This window comes from Vipera berus, assembly GCF_964194415.1.
Source record: "Vipera berus genome assembly, chromosome: W".
NCBI lineage: Eukaryota > Metazoa > Chordata > Lepidosauria > Squamata > Viperidae > Vipera > Vipera berus.
Window position 1 is genome coordinate 68,389,772 of NC_138210.1, and position 22,775 is coordinate 68,412,546.

General features: G+C 45.5%; 3 protein-coding genes across 3 annotated transcripts in view; 1 reads left to right on the forward strand and 2 right to left on the reverse strand.

Annotated features, from left to right (window-relative positions):
* LOC308676034 (phosphoribosylformylglycinamidine synthase-like) overlaps window positions 1-19,237 on the forward strand; it is a 76,289-nt gene extending 57,052 nt beyond the window's left edge. The window contains exons 29-30 of the mRNA XM_081341740.1: window positions 633-829; window positions 18,768-19,237. Coding sequence (XP_081197866.1) covers window positions 633-829; window positions 18,768-19,154 — 584 coding nt within the window. The 3' untranslated portion in view covers window positions 19,155-19,237. The remainder of the gene's footprint in view (window positions 1-632; window positions 830-18,767) is intronic.
* Window positions 14,998-15,809, reverse strand: LOC308675979 (histone H3.2; the record flags this gene model as incomplete). Its single annotated transcript, XM_081341670.1, has 1 exon — window positions 14,998-15,809. One exon carries the CDS (start codon window positions 15,807-15,809, stop codon window positions 15,399-15,401), a length of 411 nt encoding a protein of 136 aa, XP_081197796.1. The 3' UTR covers window positions 14,998-15,398.
* On the reverse strand, window positions 17,967-18,356 carry LOC308676006 (histone H2A type 2-C-like; the record flags this gene model as incomplete). The annotated part of the gene is made up of 1 exon (XM_081341697.1): window positions 17,967-18,356. One exon carries the CDS (start codon window positions 18,354-18,356, stop codon window positions 17,967-17,969), a length of 390 nt encoding a protein of 129 aa, XP_081197823.1.
* Window positions 19,238-22,775: the final 3,538 nt, after the last annotated feature.

Below are 22,775 nucleotides of genomic sequence, written 5' to 3' on the forward strand. Positions count from 1 at the left end.
GGTGTTGTCATTTCAGATGGTCGCTAAAGCAGTGGTTGTAAGTCAAGGACTATCTGTATTTGAGGGTTCGTTCCCCAAGCTTGTGGGTTGGTTTCCGAACGTTTCGTTACCAGGCCGGGTAACATCTTCAGCGGAGTTTAAGGGATGTCAGTATCGGTTATTCTTCTGTTTTATAAACACCTGGGCTTCAGGTGTGGGTGTGTCAAGGGAGGGTCTTGTGATGGGTCAGGTGAGAGAGAGTTTTGTGATGGGGAGTTCATATCAGGTCAGGACCTCCCCATGCAAAGACCCATCCCACTGATGACTCAGAACTGACCCCTCACAGACCCTCCCTTGACACACCCACCCCTGAAGCCCTTATAAACAAAAGAAGTTAGAATAACAAGAGTTGGAAGGGACCTTGTAGGTCATCTAGTCCAACCCAAGAACACTGACATCCCCCCCCAAACTCCGCTGAAGATGTTACCTAGCCTGGTAACGTTCGGAAACCAACCCACAAAAGCTCGGAGAACGAACCTTCACCCGCATCCTACACCCGAGCTACAGATAGTCCCCACGATCGCCACCTGCAGGATTGGGCAACAGGGATCTGTTTTCACAACAAGCCCTTTTTTCTTCCTGATCCCAAATAGGTCGGATGCAGTTCAGCTCGTCTGAAGTCCTGGCTCGGACACGCTCCTCCCGGCTGGCCCCGCTCCGCTACGTGGACGACCAGGGGCTGCCTACGGAGGAGTACCCCCTCAACCCGAACGGGTCCCCCCTTGGCATTGCCGGTGTCTGCTCTCCTGACGGGCGCCACTTAGCCATGATGCCTCACCCAGAGCGATGTGTCCTACCCTGGCAGTGGCCTTGGATGCCGGCCTCCTGGCGCCAGTCTATGAAAGTCTCGCCCTGGCTGCGCATGTTCCAGAACGCCTGCGAGTGGTGCTTGCGTTATCCAGAGGGACAGCCTTGACCCTGGTTCATCCTGACGGTTTCTTCGCTTGAGTGCTTGCATTCCCAATACTGAGCCACCACTTGCAAGTCATCCGAGATGATCCCCAAAGATCTGACCAGAAAGCCTAAAACACTGTTCTGTCTTTTCTGCCTGGGCTCCTTTCCCAAGGTCACCCTAAACCCGGTTACTGAACTAACCAGCATCCAGAAATCATAGTTATGGACCAAACACAGATTAACCAGGTTGACATGGTGCAAAATGAAACTGCTACGTGCTCCTTTCCTAAGGTCACCTTAAACCTGGTTACTGAACTCACCAGCATCCAGAAATCATAGTTATGGACCGAACACAGATTAACCAGGTTGACATGATGCAACATGAAATTGCTATGTGTTCCTTTCCCAAAGTCACGCTAAACCCGGTTACTGAACTAACCAGCCTTCAGAAATCACAGTTACGGACCAAACACAGATTAACCAGGTTGACATGGTGCAAAATGAAACTGCTACGTGCTCCTTTCCTAAGGTCACCTTAAACCCGGTTACTGAACTCACCAGCATCCAGAAATCATAGTTATGGACCAAACACAGATTAACCAGGTTGACATGATGCAACATGAAATTGCTATGTGTTCCTTTCCCAAAGTCACGCTAAACCCGGTTACTGAACTAACCAGCCTCCAGAAATCACAGTTACGGACCAAACACAGATTAACCAGGTTGACATGGTGCAAAATGAAACTGCTACGTGCTCCTTTCCTAAGGTCACCTTAAACCCGGTTACTGAACTCACCAGCATCCAGAAATCATAGTTATGGACCAAACACAGATTAACCAGGTTGACATGATGCAACATGAAATTGCTATGTGTTCCTTTCCCAAAGTCACGCTAAACCCGGTTACTGAACTAACCAGCCTCCAGAAATCACAGTTACGGACCAAACACAGATTAACCAGGTTGACATGGCGCAAAATGAAATTGCTACGCGCTCCTTTCCTAAGGTCACCTTAAACCCGGTTACTGAACTCAACAGCATCCAGACATCATAGATATGGACCGAACAGAGATTAACCAGGTTGACATGGTGCAAAATGAAATTGCTCTGTGCTGCTCTGTGCTGCTCTCTGCGTGGGACCAGTGCGTTTTCCAAAGTGCCAATAAATAAATGCCAAATAATTCTTTAAAAGGTGTCTGTTCTGTGCGGCTTATGTTTGGAGTCAGCGATATAAATGTATTCAATACATTTTGGCTGGAACAAAAAGCAGGAACAACAACAACAAAAAATCACACGATACAGGTGGTCCTTGACTTATGGCCACAATTGAGCCCATTGTTTCTGTTGCCGAGTGAGAGATTTGTTAAGTGAGTTTTGCCCCATTTTATGACCTTCATTGCCACAGTTGTTAACTGAATCCCGGTAGTTGTTAAGTTAGTCACACGGTTGTTAAGTGAATCTGGCTCCCCCATTTGACTTTGCTTGTTGGAAGTTCACAAAAGGTGATCACGTGACCCCGGGACACAGCAACCGTCATAAATGCGAAACAGTTGCCAAGCATCCGAAATTTGATCACATGACCATGGGGATGCTGCAAAGGTCATAAGTGAAAAATGGTCGTAAGTCCCGTTTTTTTCAGGGAACGGTCGCTAAACGAACTATTGCAGCCTTTGGATCAGCCCAGCTGAGAACGATGTTAGGTGGGGTTCTAACTAAAAAAAAAAAGAAAACATTCATTTATTTATTAAATTTATTGTCCACCCATCTTACCGCAGGGTAATTCTGAGGGCCTTACCATATTAGAAAGAGATAACGCTACAGAAATAAAATGCTACAAAATTGCAAAAATTATTAAACCAGATATGATGGTTGGAGATAACAAAACCCTCAAAAAATCTGCTGTCCTTGCCAAGGGAAGAAAACTTGAAATTATCTTATGCTATCCTAGTTTGCTTGTAAAAATCACTTAGTAAATTGTGGAAATAATGGCACTTGTGTCAACCTCTAGACATCATCCCCAAATGAAGCCATTAATGCAAGGGCCAATGGTCCAGTTGGCGGATCCAGAAAAAAGAAACTCCTGGGACATTAGTTTACCAAGAGCATGAAACTTTACTGAATAAACTATATTGGCACAGACAGAGCAAAACCAGCTCTGGGTTTCCCGCGCAAAAACTAGCATACCGTATATACTTGAGTATAAGCCGACTCGAGTATAAGCCGAGACCCCCAATTTCACCCCCAAAAACTGGAAAAAGTTATTGACTTGAGTATAAGCCGATCCGCCGTTCTGCAAGCCTCCGCCACCGGCGGAGGCTGGATCCGCGCTCTGCAAGCCTCTGCCGCCAGCAGAGGCTCGATCCGCCATTTTGCAAGCCTGAATACACAGGAATACCCTGTGTGGCCGCGGCTCTCGGGGAAGCCCTGGCTGTCCGCTTCCTCGCTCCACGCTGCCATTCGAGGCCCGCGCGTTCCCCAGGCAAATCGCGGCGCCCAGCAGGCGAGGAAACACGCCCGCTCCAGTCGCCCCCCCTTCCCTCAGGAGACGCGAAGCAAGTGACCGCCCGGAGCTTACCGAGGACTTGCGCGCGGCCGAGGCTTCGGTGCTTCCAGGATCGCGCGCACCTCTCCCAAGCCGCCGCCGTCCGGAGACCTGCCGAAGTTTGGGGAGGTTTGGGGAGGTGCGCACGCACCTCCCCAAACCTCCCCAAATGTCGGCAGGTCTCCGGACCTCCGCGCCCTGCCTGCCTGCTTCTTTCCGCTGCGGAAAGAAGCAGGCAGGCAGGGCGCGGAGGTCCGGAGAACTGCTGACGTTTGGGGAGGTTTGGGGAGGCGCGCACCTCCCCAAACCTCCCCAAACGTCGGCAGGTCTCCGGACTTCCACGCCCTGCCTGCCTGCTTCTTTCCGCTGCGGAGGGAGGCGCGCACCTCCCCAAACCTCCCCAAACGTCGGCAGGTCTCCGGACTTCCGCGCCCTGCCTGCCTGCTTCTTTCCGCTGCGGAAAGAAGCAGGCAGGCAGGGCGCGGAGGTCCGGAGACCTGCCGACGTTTGGGGAGGTTTGGGGAGGCGCGCACCTCCCCAAACCTCCCCAAACTTTGGCAGGTCTCTGGACGGCAGTGGCTTGGGAGAGGTGCGCGCGATCCCGGAAGCACCAAAGCCTCGGCCGTGCACAAGTCCTCGGTAAGTTTTTTTGTTGACTGGAGTATAAGCCGAAGTGGAATTTTTCAGCCCAAAAAGTGGGCTGAAAAATTCGGCTTATACTCAAGTATATACGGTAGTTAATTTCCCCCTGTGGGGAAATTACGTCCATTACGTCCGCCAATCACTTCTGTTCATTTTGTTATGAGAACCTGCTCGATGTGTCCTTGGGTTGGGGGTCTCACGGGAACAGACGATGCTCAGATGCATTTGCCCCCACCCTTGCATTGCATCCCCCTCCTCCTTTTTCTTTGTCCCGTTGCATCAGTCCTGACAGCGAACAGATTCAATGGATGACATTTCGAGGGGAAACTCAAAATCATGTGCAATTTCATAAGTTTAGGATCTGGGATCCCCCAACGGCTTCCCCTTGTCAAAAATCTCATCATAGAAATTAAAGGCGGGTTCCGTTAGTATAATGGGAAATACAGAAGTAAAAGGCACGGTTCTAATTTCGTGCTTAATGCTCTTAATTTTCTAGCCAATCTGTAAAACGGGGACAAAGTGACTTCAAATTTGATAATTCACAGCTTTCCCTAGAAGACCATATAGTAGCTGTGACTAGGGGGGCCTTCACCCAGGTCCGCCTGGTGCGCCAGTTGCGGCCCTATCTAGACCGGGATGCCTTACGTACGGTCACTCATGCGCTCGTGACCTCTCGTCTTGACTACTGCAACGCTCTCTACATGGGGCTACCCTTGAAGACCACTCGGAGGCTCCAACTGGTACAGAATGCAGCCGCGAGAGTTGTGTTGGGAGTTTCCCGACACTCCCATGTCACACCTTTGCTCCGCGAGCTGCATTGGCTTCCAGTTGTCTTCCGGGTGAGGTTCAAGGTGTTAGTAATGACCTACAAAGCCCTACATGGCATGGGTCCGGAATACCTTGGGGAGCACCTGCGGCCGGCGTCAACTTCCCTCCGCCCAGTACGCTCCCACAGAGAGGGCCTCCTCAGGGTGCCACTGGTCAAAGAATGCCGACTGGTGGCCCCCAGGGGGAGGGCGTTCTCTGTGGGCGCACCAGATTTATGGAACCATCTTCTGGTCGAGCTCCGGATGGCGCCTGATCTCCGCTCCTTCCGGCGCGATCTTAAAACCCACCTTTTTGAACAAGCCGGCCTGACCTGATGGGATGGGGTTGGGTTTTATAAATTGGTCTTAACTTTTAATCTGTACTAATTTATTACGGGCATCGCTGTTTAATTACTTTTTAATAATTTTTAATTTTTGTACCTTGTTTTTATTATGTATTGCCCTGTTCACCGCCCTGAGTCCTTCGGGAGAAGGGCGGTATACAAATTAAATTAATAAATAAAATAAATAAATAAATAAATAATAAAGATTGTCAAAAGAATCATTTTTCCGGTAGTAAGTTATGACAGTGGGAAAAAAAAAAGAATCTGCAAGTCGTGGATTGGAAAATCATAAAACATATAATCGTAATACTGGAAAGGACCTTGCAGGTCTTCCAGTCCAGGGGTCCCCAACCTGTGTTCTGAGGCCTGGTACCGGCCCGTTGGCCCGGGAATAGCCAGCGAGCCTCAGCCCACTCGTGGTAGCAGCGCCACGGAGGCACTAGCGGCCCCATTTGCACATGCATGGAGATGCTAGCACCACTGTCAGCATCGCGGGTGTGCACGGCTTGGCGCATGCGCATGGCCCGTTTGCACATGCGCACAGGTGTCAGTGCGCGCACCACGGGTGCGTGTGCTTCAGTTGTGCATGCGTGTGTGTGCTAGGACCACTGTTGCGCACCTGCCCGTTTGCACATGCAGACGGGTGTCAGTGCGTGCGCCATGGGTGCGTGTGCTTCAGTTGTGCATGCGTGTGTGCTAGCACCGCCGTTGTACACCTGCCCATTTGCACATGCGTGCACGGGGCATGCGCACACACATTTCCCTACTGCCTCCTTCCAGGCTGCCAAGCCGAAAGGTTTGGGAACTCTGTTCTAGTCCAACCTCGTGCACAAGGCAGGACCCCCTTAGGTCATCCCTATCAAATGGTTGTCCAGTCTATTTTTGAAAAACCTCCAGTGATGGAGCACCCACAACTCCAAGAGGCAAGCTATTCCATTAATTACAGGCGGTCCTCGATTTATGACCGCAAAACGGAGCCCAACGTTCCTGTTCTTAAGCGAGAGAGACATTTATCGAATTTTTGCTCCATTTTACAATCTTTCCTGCCACGGTTTTGCAATCTTTTTTTGCCCCATCTTACAATCTGTCTTGTCAATGTCAGTCGTAAGTCAAGGGGCGACCCCATACTCTACCGCAGACTTGGGAATTCTGAGAGCTGAAATCCACCCCTCTTAAAAAAAAAGTTGCAGAAGTTGAAGAACATTGCCCTAAAAGTTGATTTTCTGGAATCTTGGTGCTTTCTTTTTTGTGAACTGGCCTACCTTGAATGGTGGACCTACTATAGCAGGGGTAGGCAACCTTGGCTCTTTTATGACTCGTGGACTTCAACTCCCAGAATTCCTGAGCCAGCATGGCTCAGCTTGGAAACCTCTCCCTTTCCCCTCAGCATAGCTGGCTCAGGAATTCTGGGAGTTGAAGTCCACGAATCATAAAAGAGCCAAGGTTGGCCTAGGCCGCTTTATGACTCGTGGACTTCAACTCCCAGAATTCCTGAGCCAGCATGGCTCAGCTTGGAAACCTCTCCCTTTCCCCTCAGCATAGCTGGCTCAGGAATTCTGGGAGTTGAAGTCCACGAATCATAAAAGAGCCAAGGTTGGCCTAGGCCGCTTTATGACTCGTGGACTTCAACTCCCAGAATTCCTGAGCCAGCATGGCTCAGCTTGGAAACCTCTCCCTTTCCCCTCAGCATAGCTGGCTCAGGAATTCTGGGAGTTGAAGTCCACGAATCATAAAAGAGCCAAGGTTGCCTACCTCTGGCCTAGGCCGCTTTATGACTCGTGGACTTCAACTCCCAGAATTCCTGAGCCAGCATGGCTCAGCTTGGAAACCTCTCCCTTTCCCCTCAGCATAGCTGGCTCAGGAATTCTGGGAGTTGAAGTCCACGAGTCATAAAAGAGCCAAGGTTGCCTACCCTTGTACTATAGGTTTAAAAAAAGCTTGTCGGTTCCTAGATGATAATAGACATTTACTTAGGCAGTTTTAACTTTCACCTCGAAATTTTACCAGATCTAATGTTCTGATAGCTATTTTACAAAAAAAAAGAAAAAGCTTACATTATGTGTGGCCGGTTAGCTCAGTTGGTTAGAGCGTGGTGCTAATAACGCCAAGGTCGCGGGTTCGATCCCCGTACGGGCCAATATAATTAATATAATTTTTATTCAGAGAAAAATATAATCAGAGGACGGAATCCCCAGTTTAAAATACGTTCACACGTGCTTTAAAAAAAAAAAAGTTTGGTGAATAACCCTCTTGAGTTGTAGGATCGGGGAACTCCTCGTGGCCGCCACAAACAAGTAAAGCAACCGCTAAAAGCTACGATTTAAAAACAGCAAAGTTACCTTTTTCTTAATTTCTTACGGTCCTGGGGATGGGGATGGGGGTCTCCCCCACCTCCCCTCCCCCTTTTCGATTAGCTTCCTTGCAATTGCATCGCATCCCCCTTCGGTTACGGGGAACTTCGACGATTCACACAATCTCTGCTTCAAACGGCCGGCCCCGCGTGTCTCGCGCGCGCGCGCGCGCACACCTGCGAGTTTCTTGAACTGGAAAGAGGGGTTGTGTGAATGCAAGCAATCGGGACGTCAAAGCAAAACGGCCCCCCCCCCGCTCTCTCCCCGTTTTGTTTTTTTTTTTGCAAGAATTAGTTGCCGCGATTGCAATAAAATAAAATAAAATAAAATGCTTTGCAAAGATTCCGCGTGGGAGAGTGGAACAAGGTCCCGGGGCAGTCAGATAAATTTTATTTATTTATTTATTTAATTTTATTTAATTTTATTTATTTATTTATTTATTTATTTATTTATTTATTTATTTATTTATTTATTTATTTATGTATTTATTTGTTTGTTTATTTATTTATTTATTTATTTATTTATTTTTGGGACTTATATGCCGTCCTATCTCCCAATTTTATTTATTTATTTATTTAATTTTATTTAATTTTATTATTTATTTATTTATTTATTTATTTATTTATTTATTTATTTATTTATTTATTTATTTATTTATTTATTTATTTATTTTTGGGACTTATATGCCGTCCTATCTCCCAATTTTATTTATTTATTTATTTAATTTTATTTAATTTTATTTAATTTTATTTATTTATTTATTTATTTATTTATTTATTTATTTATGTGTGTATTTGTTTGTTTGTTTATTTATTTATTTATTTATTTATTTATTTATTTATTTATTTATTTATTTATTTTTGGGACTTATATGCCGTCCTATCTCCCGAAGGACTCAGGGCGGCTAACAACAGTAACATATAATAAATACAGAAGTTAAGATAAAAAATTAAAATTCAAGGCCTCTGTACAATAAATTAAAATTAAAATTAAAATAAATTAAAAGTTAAGAGTTAAAAATTAAAAAGATAATTAAAATCCCTGTCAGTCCAGGTCAGCCACGTGTCACTGTGAACCAGGTGCGACACGGAGGGGTTTTCCCCCCCACCCCCCCAACTCGAGCAAACTCGAGGGTAGAAATACCGTTAGAAAAATGGGATTTCTGTTCCGTTTCAAGCAAATAAAAAAACCCGCAAACTGGTTCCACTGGGGCTTGAACCCAGGACCTTCTGCGTGTAAAGCAGACGTGATAACCACTACACTATGGAACCCGCTATGAAAACAGCTTCCCTGATCTTGTATATTATTTATTTATCTATCTATCTATCTATCTATCTATCTATCTATCTATCTATCTATCTATCTATCTATCTATCTATCTATCTATTTATTTATTTATTCGGTTTATATACTTATATATATTTATATATTTGTATATATTTCTATAAATCTATGAGGAATACAGACGATAAACTCGCGTAGTTTAAATGCAGAGGAGCGGTAGAAACCAGACGAGGAGCTAAAACTTAAACGCGGGGCTTTCTGCTTGAGAAAACAAAACCAAAACGAAAAAAAACAACAACAACAAGAATTACGGCTTCCTTTGGGCAAAACGGGGCCATCTCCCCAAATGTGTTACAAACAAACGCGCAGAAGCCCTTTTGCAACGATTCCCACATGAAAAAGAAATACGCGGAAGCGAGAAAGCGTCGGCGACGAGGTGGCCGAGTGGTTAAGGCGATGGACTGCTAATCCATTGTGCTCTGCACGCGTGGGTTCGAATCCCACCTTCGTCGATGAGTTTTATTTTCTTTTAGCAAAAGCAACCGAAACGCTCCTTTCCCCCCCCCAGCCGCAAAAAGTCGGTGCTCTCACGTTCAACTCGCATCGCTCGACAGATCGGCTTTGCAGATCTACGACCCTCGCGGCCCCCTCCCCCAACCCCAACCAACAGCGAATCCACCTAACACGCATCTCCGCCTCCCGAGGCTTCACACGTTCCCCCCCACGGGTGGCTTTACCTGTCGTGTGAATGCCGCCCAGCTTCTTTGCCAGCTTCCCAGATGGGCACCCAGTGTAGATTCTATCAGTGGGAATGCATGAGAAGAGAGATTAAGTGGTTTTCTTTTTTTTTAACGCCAACCCTGCATCTAAAAGGATGATCAAGTGCATATATAGATATTTGTCAGCGTTTGAAGGACCATGTTACTATTCATACCAAAGGAATAAAGAGGAATAAGAATAACAAGAGACAGGAAGCGAAAGAAAATGGAGGACTTGGACTGCCGGATTGGATGCTATATTATCAAGCAGCTATATTAACATGGATAAAAGACAGATATTGCTGAAAACAGATGAAAAATTGATTTTAAAAACATTTATAAATATTGGCTAAGCTTAAAGAGGTTTTCCCAGTTGCAATGTATGGCTGTGAAAGTTGGACCATAAGAAAGGTTGAGCGCCAAAGAATGGAGGCCTTTGAACTCTGGTGCTGGAGAAGACTCCTGCGAGTCCCTCGGACTGCAAGGCGATCAAACTGGTCAGTCCTAGAGGGGATCAACCCTGACTGCTCTTTAGAAGGCCAGATCCTGAAGCTGAAACTCAAATACTTTGGCCACTTAATGAGAAGGAAGGACTCGCTGGAGAAGAGCCTAATGCTGGGAAAGGTGGAGGGCCAGAGAAGAAGGGGATGACAGAGAATGAGGTGGCTGGATGGAGTCACTGAATCAGGAGGCGTGAGCTCAAATGGACTCCAAAAGATGGTAGAGGACAGGAAGGCCTGGAGGAACGTTGTCCATGGGGTCACGATGGGTCGGACACGACTTCACAACTAACAACAACAACAAAGCTTAAAGATGGAAGAAGAACAAATAAAAGAAGCAACGATAATATGGGCAAAGAACTTTGGATATAACATAGAATTAGAAAAGTGGCAAAGCTTATGGGAAAGAAACGTCAAAATAACAAAAATGGCAACATATAAAGAAAACTTATACAAAATGTTTTATGGATGGCATTTAACACCGGTGAGATTAGCAAAAATGTTTCAAAATATGTCTAATAAGTGTTGGAAATGTAAACATCAACCAGGTACTTCTTATCATACCTGGTGGACATACCCTAAAGCTAAAAGATTTTGGTCAAGAATACACATATGGTAAGAGAAAATGATTCAAAAATCTATAGACTATAAGCCAGATTTGTTTTTGTTCGGCATAAAGTAGGAAACTATGAGAAAGAATGTGCCTATATACTTAATTTTACACGTATTAACTGCAGCAAGAATAGTATTTGCTCAATATTGGAAAAATGAAAACCTACCAATGGAGCAAGAAGTAAGACAATCTTAAGATTGTGCAGATGTGGACAGATTGACATTGAAGATTGTAGAGATGGAGGTCAAGGATATGAAGGGACCGTGGGCAGCAAACTGCCTGCCTTAGTATCCTGTTATCCACATGTCCATGAGCTCATTCCAATTAGCACTGCCAAGGACTGCCAGGAACCAGCTAGATATGAGAGACTCTGCCCTGGCTGGGATGTTCGGATTTCTTTAAGATTGACTAGGGGAGTACACCAATAAACAATGCTTTTGCTGTGTGTTATTTCCTGCTTGTTAAAACTGTATAAATACAATAAACTCTGCGTAGGCAGACAGACATTTTGGGACACCCTGAATCCGACAGAAGATAAAAGAGAAAGAAGATTCAGTATATTTTAGAACATGGGACAATTTTTATCAATGGCAAGAAAAATGAGTTAGAGAGAAAGGAACGTGATGTGTACTATGTAACATTAAATATGAATTAGTAAGAAGAAAACTATCGGGTGAAGTGAAGATGCAAGAAACATATTAACACTAGCCCAGGAGTCAGCAACCTGAAACAGTGAAAGAGCCACTAGGAACCGGTTCCCTCACAAAAGGAAAAACTGGGAGCCGCAAAAAATGTGTGCACATGTGCGTACATACGCGCATGCGCAGAACAGGGTTTGACTGAAGAGTAGAGCCAAGGCGGGATATGCACCTACCCTGCATATTTGAATTGATTGGTTGAACTTTTTTAGTCCCACTTTTTTTTTTTTTTGGACTGCACGTGGCAGAGGACTGGGAGCCACAGGAGACAGCTGAAAGAGCCGCATGCGGCTCCGGAGCCACGGGTTGCAGACCTGTGCACTAGCCTATTGATTAGGAAAATATAGAAAACTAATCATTACTGATCGTTTTTTAAACACATCAATCCAGACAATATGCTGTTTGCTAAATAGTAAAGAATGTTATTTTATAAAAATTATATATATATATATATATATATATATATATATATATATAAAGAATAACAAGAGACACTGAGAACGTTACCAAAAGCTCTTCGTTGAATGTCTTAACAGGGATTTTTAAGTACATAATTCAGAATAACAGAGTTGGAAGGGACTTTAGAGGTCTTCTAGACCAGGGCTTTTCAACCAGTGGTACAGATACCACCTGTGGTACATTGGCACCTGACAGGTGGTACGCGACCATCCTAGAAAAGTGGTAGCGGGGGAGGGGAATGAGCTGAACCGGGGGCAGCAACGCACAAGCCTGAGCGAGAGACGGCTGGAGCTGCAGGGCTGTCAGGGCTCAGTGGAAGCGCCAGGATCAGTGCCAGGCTCCAGCTGGAGCTCAGCACCGATCCTGGCGCTTCTGCTGAGCCCAGAAGAAGCGTCGATCAGCTGCAATGTTGCGGCATCTCCAGGGTCTTGTGAGTTACATTCAGATGCTTGGCAACTGATTCCTATTTATGATGGTCACAGTGTCCCAGGGTCATGTGAAGTGACCAAAACCTGCTGCAACCACCCAACAAAGGGGGGAAAATAAAAACCAAACACCCTCCACCCCACCCCCGCTGCCAATCTTCAACAGAAATGCTCACAACAACGAAAACCTCAGACAGGCCGCCAGGAAACTTCTCATTACTTCTAGATTGGATCCATTCCAATCTAAATTTGGTATCCGCGACCCCAGCGGGTGATCCTAGGGTTGAAGTTGAGTCTGAACAGCATCCAGAGGGCTGCATTTAGGCAGGAAAAATCAAATGCACAGGTATAGTATAGGTGGTACCTTGCTCGATAATAGTAACTGTGAGAGGGATCTCGGAGTCCTAGTGGACAATCACTTCAATATAAGCCAGCAGTGTGCTGCAGCTGCCAAAAAAGCCAACACAGTGCTAGGCTGCATTAACAGAGGGATAGAATCAAGATCAAGTGAAGTGCTAATACCACTTTACAATGCTTTGGTAAGGCCACACCTGGAATACTGCATCCAGTTTTGGTCACCATGATGTAAAAAAGATGTTGAGACTCTAGAAAGAGTGCAGAGAAGGGCAACAAAGATGATTGGGGGACTGGTGGCTAAAACATATAGGGAACGGTTGCTGGAATTGGGTATGTGCAGTTTAATGAAGAGAAGGACGAGGGGGGATATGATAGCAGTCTTCCAATATCTCAGGGGCTGCCACAAAGAAGAGGGAGCCAAGCTATTCTCCAAAGCACCTGAAAGCAGGACAAGAAGCAACGGATGGAAACTAGTCAAGGAGAGAAGCAACCTAGAACTAAGGAGAAACTTCCTGACAGTTAGAACAATTAACCAGTGGAACAACCTGCCTCCAGAAGTGGTGAATGCTCCAACACTGGAAGTTTTTAAGAAGAGACTGGCCAGCCATTTGTCTGAAATGGTATAGGGTTTCCTGCCTTAGCAGGGGGTTGGACTAGATGACCTCCAAGGTCCCTTCCAACTTCTTCTTCTTCTTCTTCTTCTTCTTCTTCTTCTTATTATTATTATATGAAGCGGGTTGTTTATTTTTTTTCATGGGCACCGAAGAAAAGCGACTGTGTTCCCTTTGGCGGGGGAAACAACGGAGAAGAAATGGAGGAAAGGAGACAATCTTTTGCAACATTTCAAGCGAAATCCTCGATTAAACGAAGCGAGAGAAATGCCATTGCTGGCATGTCGCATCCGTTCCTTTAAAGGTTCCTAGGAGAAGAAGTGGAATCCAAGTAGCAGAGTGGCGCAGCGGAAGCGTGCTGGGCCCATAACCCAGAGGTCGATGGATCGAAACCATCCTCTGCTAATTTCTTATTTTTTTCCCCCCTCTCTCCTTTTCTGATCGACCCCAAATGCCATTATTTTTCTGCGCCTTTCTGGCAATTTTTTTTTTTGCTAACGGCAATTAATATTTTTATTTGATTTCTGGAGAGATTGCAAGCGAAAGGATCGTGCTCGGACTGCAGAGAGAAAACACCTTACAGTAGGTTTTTTTTTTAAAGTGTCCTCCTTTGGCTAATATTTCCCACCAAACTTCGCAGAGAGGCAGCGCTTTCCGCGGCTGAAAAAACAAGGAACAGAATCGACAGAAGCATCTAGCTAAATTTGCAAGCGAGGGAGGGAGAGAGAATGAATTTGGAGTAATTCTTCAGACTAAGCCGAACGGGAGTCAGGATGGCCGAGCGGTCTAAGGCGCTGCGTTCAGGTCGCAGTCTCCTCTGGAGGCGTGGGTTCGAATCCCACTCCTGACACAAAGAATTTTTTTCAAAGAGAATTGCTTGTTGTTGTTTTTTAAATAGAAGTACTTTCTGAAATAGAATCACTTGCTTTTCTGTCGATTCTGTACCTTCGTTGGGACTCCCTGTTGCCCTTCCTCGAGAGTACAATTTCCTGCAAGTACTCAGGGAAGAACTGTTTTTGGTCACCAATACATCCAATATCTAATGTTATATTGAAGGAAGCTAACTGGGAACTTAAAAAGATGCTGCTTGAGAACAATTTTCAGGAAATTAAAACGAAACTGTGGTGCAAAGTTAAAATGAGAAAGAAGAGGGAGTCAAGCTATTCTCCAAAGCACCTGAAAGCAGGACAAGAAGCAACGGATGGAAACTCATCAAGGAGAGAAGCAACCTAGAACTAAGGAGAAACTTCCTGACAGTTAGAACAACTAACCAGTGGAACCACCTGCCTCCAGAAGTGGTGAATGCTCCAACACTGGAAGTTTTTAAGAAGAGACTGGCCAGCCATTTGTCTGAAATGGTATAGGGTTTCCTGCCTGAGCAGGGGGTTGGACTAGATGACCTCCAAGGTCCCTTCCAACTTTATTATTATTATTACTGGCCAGCCAGTGACACAAATAGCTATCGATGGTATATTTACTCCAGACTTCGTTAGACGAGCACGAATCTCTAGATTTTAGGCGGATTTCCAGCCCCTTTGGGCTTTTGTCACAAAAGTAATGATACAACTGCATAATGGGAGAATTATAAACTGGACCAAGATTCTGCAAAACGGGTTTCAGAACCATCGTTATTACTGGGAGCATTTTAACATCTCAATCTAAGTAACACCAGCTGCCTGCAATTAGTGCAGGTTGGCATCCCACCAGGCTCAAGGTTGACTCAGCCTTCCATCCTTCCGAGGTAGGTAAAACGAGGACCCAGATTGTTGTGGGCAATTAAGCTGACTTTGTAATAATGCCGCTTGGGGGGGGGGCGAAAGCCCTAATAAGCAGGCATATGCATAGGATGAAGGCTATTGCTAAGCACATTGATTTGTGCTTAGATTGTAAGCCGCCGAGTCTTCGGAGAAGGGCAGGATATAAATGGAATTAAAATAGATAAATAAATAAATAACGTTCGCAACGAAGAGTTCCACGCGAGCGGTTCGTGGATCTCAGCTCTTTCCAGGCAGAGGTGGTGGCTCTTAAAAGAGCCTTTTGGTGGGTGTGCCAATCGGCCTGGCAGGGTGGGGGTCCTCACGCCCTCTCCCCGCGGATGCGGCGGGCCAGCTGGATGTCCTTGGGCATGATGGTGACGCGCTTGGCGTGGATGGCGCACAGGTTGGTGTCCTCGAAGAGCCCCACCAGGTAAGCCTCGCTCGCCTCCTGCAGCGCCATCACGGCCGAGCTCTGGAAGCGCAGGTCGGTCTTGAAGTCCTGCGCGATCTCCCGCACCAGCCGCTGGAAGGGCAGCTTGCGGATCAGCAGCTCCGTCGACTTCTGGTAGCGGCGGATCTCGCGCAAAGCCACGGTGCCCGGCCGGTAGCGGTGAGGCTTCTTCACGCCGCCCGTGGCCGGCGCGCTCTTCCGCGCAGCCTTGGTAGCCAGCTGCTTGCGGGGCGCCTTCCCGCCGGTCGACTTGCGAGCCGTCTGCTTGGTGCGAGCCATGCTATCGCCAACGCCGAATCCTCCCAAGAAATGAAGCCTGGGCACTGCGCGCCGGCTCTTTTATAGCCCGCGCCTTTAGCCTGATTGGCTAAATTCGAATATCTCGTCTTGACGCTGATTGGATGTTCATGAAAACATTATCTTTCTCTCGCTCCGCCTCCTCACGGTTCCTTAGTTGGCAAGGCTATGTTTCCACGCCCAGGATGATTCGACTCTGAATCACATCCGTTACAAAATGTCTACTTTTCATTGTAATTGTATCCTAAGAAAAGACGCTTTTTATATGTGTATGTATCATGTGGAGGAAAGTAAAAGTACCTCGGGATACTGTTTCACTTAGCAAGTTGACAAGCTCTTTCCTTGGCAATTGTCCTTATTGTCTTTCCCGAAACTCTTTCAGACGACTGCGTGAAATCTTGGGATTAAAATACCCAGTATTGGTACATTTCATAATTTTTTAGCCTAAGTGTTATAACCAGAATACTGGAGTATTATATTCCTATTTGTGTAAATTCGGCAAAATCCAATTCTGACGTAAAGTGCAAATCCTTAGCGTTTCGCTTTCATTTGCTCTGGCTTTATTCCTAGGTTCATTTTAATTGCTTTAAATAGTTTTGAGTGTTGTAGGACAAGGTGGCGATGTTCTGCAAGCATACAGGATCCTGGTTTTTGTCGGGGCGGTGGGGGGGACGCCTCTGGTACGTGCACAGCTGTGTTTTGAATAAGCAGAAATATGGATAGAATTGTGGTTTTCAAAATTAGTATGAACTTTCTTGCATGAGATCTTTTTAAACTCTAATGTCTGGGACGAAAACTGTCCTATTTTAAATCTTCAGACACAACGCTTCGAAAGAGAACCAGCTTATATCAAGATGGATCTATTTAGAAAATAGGATCTGTTTAGTTTATTTTTTTTTAAAAAAAATTTGTATTATTGAAAAACGCGCTTTATTGCTTAGTCACCGGATTGGTTGACTAGGCTCTCGAAAGGAATTGAACCGCATTAAGAAAACTGTCCACTAACAGTAGCTACTTTGAAAAGCCCGCCAAGTAGGGGATTGGCTAATCAAGCCATCAGCACCATCCAAACAGCAACTTTCTTTTAGTTTGAAATTGCCGCCGTGGCCAGAGCTTTTTATGCATCAGATACATGGTTTATTTCATTTCCCTTGTTTTTTTAAAAAGTTACTGTTTATAAATTGAACACTCAATAAATGTACAATTCTATCATTTATTGTCTTAACAATGCAGGGCAATCCGAACGTATTTGATCGGTGCTATCCAAATTGGGTTTCAAAAATTGCCTTGGGCTCCTGGACTTGATGGAATCCCGGAGGTTTTTTTGTTTTTTTTCCCCCCAGCAAGGCCAATGGTCTTCCTTGAACATTTTTAAAACATTTCGCTTCTCATCCAACAAGCTTCTTCAGTTGAATTGAAGAAAGGAGTTTCTTGCATGAATTGTTTGTTTTTTAAAACACAAGTCCTGTTGTCTTCTAGAAAAAGCACCTTTGGGACAAACCCTGACCTGGATATTTGAAAATCTCCAGACTTGATGGAATGTATCGTTTAGATCTATTCACCTGGATTGCTAGCTAATGTCTACTTTTCATGCTTTTTACATGTATTGGGTAACCTTTATGCTTCTTGGGCGCTGGGACTTGATAAAAATCCAAAGGCACCTGGAGTTTCTCTTGATTTTTTGTTCTTGGAAAACGTTTCGCTTCGCATCCAAGAAGCTTCTTCAGTTGAACTTTAGAGGAGAAGCGACGAAGGAAACTTCTTGGATGAGAAGCGAAGTTTTGTTTTTCCAAGGAAAAACCAAGAAAACTCCAGTTGCCTTCTGGAAAAAAAAGCCACCTTTGGAACAAACCCTGGCCTGGATAAATTGAAAATGGGAATGTATAATTGAAAATGATGGAATGTATCCAGTTTAGATCTGTTCGCCTGGATCACTCAAATAAATGTCCGCTTTTCATTGCGATTAGAGCCTAAGAAAGATGCTTTTTACTTGTATTGTGTCACCTTAATGCTTCCGTGGAGGAAGCTAAAGGCATCTCAGGATATTGTTTCACTTAAAGCAAGCCGACAAGCTCTTTCCAGGAAAAGGTGGGTGGCTCTTAAAAGAGCCTTTGGGGTGTCGTTCCGGGCGGCCGGGCTTTACTTCCCTTTGGCCTTGTGGCTCTCGGTCTTCTTGGGCAGCAGGACGGCCTGGATGTTGGGCAAGACGCCCCCCTGGGCGATGGTGACTTTGCCCAGCAGCTTGTTCAGCTCCTCGTCGTTGCGGATGGCCAGCTGCAAGTGGCGCGGGATGATGCGCGTCTTCTTGTTGTCCCGGGCCGCGTTGCCCGCCAGCTCCAGGATTTCAGCCGTCAGGTACTCCAGCACCGCGGCCAGGTAGACGGGCGCCCCGGCCCCGACGCGCTCCGCGTAGTTGCCCTTGCGCAGCAGCCGATGCACGCGGCCCACGGGGAACTGCAGCCCGGCGCGGGAAGAGCGAGTCTTGGCCTTAGCTCGGGCTTTGCCGCCTTGTTTGCCGCGTCCGGACATTTTAGATTCGAGAGTAACAGCGGTAAAAAATTTGCCCGGAGAATAATGCTTTCTGGTGGCCCGTTATGCCTCATTTTATTCACTCGAAGAGCTCGTAAACGCACATTTCCTATTGGTTAGTTTCTGCCGAGGTTCTTCTGCGTCCAATGAAAAAAAACCCTGCTTTTAACCGCCCAATAGAGAAGAGGCGCTTTATGCCGCCCAATAGAAATCGGATTCTCAAGGATTCGGCCATTGCGTAGGAAATGTACGGAAGTGGGTGGAGCTCTTCTTCTTCTCGGCCAATGAAAAGCGGAGCTTTGGAACACCTTCATTTGCGTACGGGCCCTATAAATAGGGGGCAGGAAGAGTTTCTTCTCCAGAGTTCGTTTTTTTTTTTCTTTGGTTGGATCGTTTTGTCTGGTCTCGGATTTGATCATGCCCGAGCCGGCTAAGTCTGCTCCTGCGCCCAAGAAAGGCTCGAAGAAAGCGGTGACTAAGACGCAGAAGAAAGGCGACAAGAAGCGCAAGAAGAGCCGCAAGGAGAGCTATTCCATCTACGTCTACAAGGTGCTCAAGCAGGTCCACCCCGACACCGGCATCTCCTCCAAGGCCATGAGCATCATGAACTCCTTCGTCAACGACATCTTCGAGCGCATCGCCGGGGAGGCTTCCCGCTTGGCCCACTACAACAAGCGCTCCACCATCACCTCTCGCGAGATCCAGACGGCCGTTCGCCTCCTCCTGCCCGGCGAGCTGGCCAAGCACGCCGTCTCCGAGGGCACCAAGGCCGTGACCAAGTACACCAGCTCCAAGTAAACGGGGCCAAGTTTCCTTCATCCAGACCCAAAGGCTCTTTTAAGAGCCACCTAACTTCTCAAAAAAAGAGAGCTGCAGCAGCTAGCCGATTTAAAAGGCCGCTTTGCAAAGACTATAAATTGACCTAATTTTTTTTCCCTAAGGTTTAATTTAATTTAATTTATTGAATTTATATACCGCCCTTTCCCGAAGGACTCAGGGCGGTTTACAGGGTATAATTTTTAAAACATTAGTACAAAAATTAAGACCAATTTAAAAAAGATTAAACTAAGTCCCTGCAACATGTAAAACCCAATTAAAACAGCCTGAGCTGGAAAGCTCGAAGAGCTTTGACCTAAGGAAGTTAAAAGATCGGTAATGTGTTTTGCAACTACTGGGGGGGGGGAAAGGGGGTCCTTAGATTCCTTATTTAAGACTTGTAAGACCTGTAAGAGTTTTTTTTTGTAAGAAAAAAAAAACTTGGGTGAGAATGGATGGAAACTAGTCAAGGAGAGAAGCAACCTAGAGCTATTTTTTTATTTATTTATTTTAATCCCATTTACGGTATATCCCGCCCTTCTCTGAAGACTCAGGGCGGCTTACAATCTAAAGCACAAATCAATGTGCTTAGCAATAGCCTTCATTCTATGTATATGCCTGCTTATTAGGGCTTCGCCCCCCCAAGCGGCATTATTACAAAGTCAGCTTAATTGCCCCCAACAATCTGGGTCCTCATTTTACCTACCTTGGAAGGATGGAAGGCTGAGTCAACTTTGAGCCTGGTGGGACTCAAATCTGCACTAATTGTAGGCAGCTGGTGTTACTTAAGGAAGCATTAGCCCACTGCTAAGGAGAAACTTCCTGACAGAACAATTAACCAGTGGAACAACCTGCCTCCAGAAGCGGTGAATGCTCCAACACTGGAAGTTTTTAAGAAGAGACTGGACAGCCATTTGTCTGAAATGGTAGAGGGTTTCCTGCCTTAGCAGGGGGTTGGACTAGATGACCTCCAAGGTCCCTTCCAACTTATTATTATTATTATTAATGCATAAGTTGCAGAATTTGCAACTTCCTCTAGTGCTCTGCATGGACTATTATTTAGAGGCCCAGGTTCCTGCATAAAAAAGTATAAATTCTTATTAATGAATTTGCTGATAAATATATTTTTGTGGCTGCCTGACTGAGGAGGGGAAGCTTCGGTCCTGGTTATCTTACGTCCTAAGCCAGGATTCCCCAACCCCTGGTCTGTGGAATGCCAGCAACTGGTCTGCACAAACCAGCAAAGCCCCATCCATGGGATGCAGGCAGCATACAAACCCATGCACTCTCCAGTTCACGGAAAAACTTTTTTCCTCGGATGCCCAAAAGGTGGGGGACCTCTGTCCTAAGCAATCTTATTTGGATTTCTCCCTATGCTAAAAAAACAAACAAACCTTAGCCAAATGAAGTTCATGAACCCTTTACAAATTTAACTCCTTACACTTCAGCATCATCCTGTGTGAATTCTAAATATAATGATGGTAGATAGGATTTACATGAAGAGGAACAGTGTCCCAAATGGCTTGGTTAGCTCAGTTGCTGGACGTATAAAGGGCCACAACAGTCTGCTGTTTTTACTTCTTTTGCCCCCTTTCCCACGCTGCCACTTGGAACATGCTGTCTGATTAAAAAAATTTTTTTAAGTACCCTCCCTAAGATATGACTACAAGAATACAGAAAAAGCTCAGCCTCAAAGTTGGAAGTTCTTGTAAACCTCTCTAAAAACTGTTATTGAATACGAAGATAAGAAAACAGGTTAAGAAAAATCTAAAAAAAACACCCACACTAAAAATTAAGGGAAGGGGAGGAAGAAAAAGATAAATTGAAAAAGAAAATGATTTCCTTTTAAACGAAACCAGTTTGGCCTAGTGATTAAGGCACCAGGCTAGAATAAAGGAGACTATAAAGTCCTGACTTAAGGCATGAAAGTGGCTAAGTGACTTTGGGCCAATCACCCTGTCAGCCCAACCCACCTCACAGGGTTGTTGTGTGGAAAATAGGGTAAACAAGGAACATTAGAGATGTTTGTTGCCTTGGAGTTATTTATAAAAATAACGAGAGTGGAATAAAAAATATTTGTATGCGTATCTATTTGGAGAGATGGAAAGGAAGAAGAGAGGGAAATTGTATTTTATGTATTCTAATGTATTTTATATCACGTTAACATACATAAAAATCTTCCCTAACCATTTCAGTCCAAAAAAAAAAAATCTCTTCATCCCAGATCTTTATCTATTAGCAAACAATAAAGTCTTCTCATTCAATTTTGATTGGCAAAAGTCCACTAAGAAAATTGTTTTAAATCTCCAAGGGGAATACCTTTAGCTTTTATAGGAAGTTTGGGGAAAATTCAGAGAAGAGCAACTAAGATGATCAAAGGCCTGGAGGCCAAAACATACGAAGAACGGCTGCGGGATTTCAGTTTGGCTAAAGAAAAGAAGAAATAGGGGAGACATGATGGCAGTGTTCCACTATCTGAGGGGCTGCCACAAGGCAGTGTGTGGGGGGGGGGCAGGTTGTTCACCAAAGCACCAGAGGGAAGGACGAGAAACAATGATTGGAAATTGATCAAGGAGAGAAGCAACCTGGAATTAAGGAGAAACTTCCTGACACTGAGGACAATCCACCAGTGGAACAGCTTAGCCCCCAGAAATCGTGGGCGCTCCATCACTGCAGATTATTAAGAAGAGACTAGACAGTCACCTGTCTGAGATGGTATAGGAGGCTGGACTAGAAGACCTCCAAGGTCCCTTTCAGCTCTATTCTATTCTAGAGTTCAAAATTATAAGACTGGGACTTCCTCGGAAGTCTCTGCAAACCCTCTGCACATCTTCACATCCTTTGGGGGTGGGGGGAACAAAGGCAACTCTCAGAATGACATAGATTTCTTAAAAATGCACCCAACTGAATTGATCACGTTGACGAATTAGCCTGTTTTCGGGCACGGCATTCCAGGTAATTGTACAAAATGGAATAAAAATACAAATCAACGAACCCAGTCTTTTTGTTTACCATAGTTGTTGTTTTGTTTTTTTTAACGATGCCACAGAATTCTTCTGTTCCGAATGACAGATGAACATTTGTCTGCGCAGATTCCTCGGTTAGTCTGGCATTAGCAGTGTAACAGGGGGAAAAGTGAATTTATGATGTTCAGAGATAAACTGAAGCTCGTGTGAATGGGGGGGAAAAAAAAGCCAGTTCCTGCGTTGGCCGGGAATCGAACCCGGGTCAACTGCTTGGAAGGCAGCTATGCTCACCACTATACCACCAACGCTTGCGTGCTTGTCCTTCTCTAAGCTAATGATTCCTTAGAGCAGGGCTCTCCAACCTTGGCCACTTAAAGACTTATGGACTTCAACTCCCAGAATTCCTCAGCTAGCATAGCTGGCTAAGGAATCCTGGGAGTTGAAGTCCCCAAGTCTTAAAGTGGCCAAGGTTGGAGAGCCCTGCCTTAGAGCAGGGGTAGGCAACCTCGGCTCTTTTATGACTCGTGGACTTCAACTCCCAGAATTCCTGAGCCAGCCATGCTGGCTCAGGAATTCTGGGAGTTGAAGTCCACGAGTCAGAGCCGAGGTCCCTGCCTTAGAGATTGCGTTTCTGGCT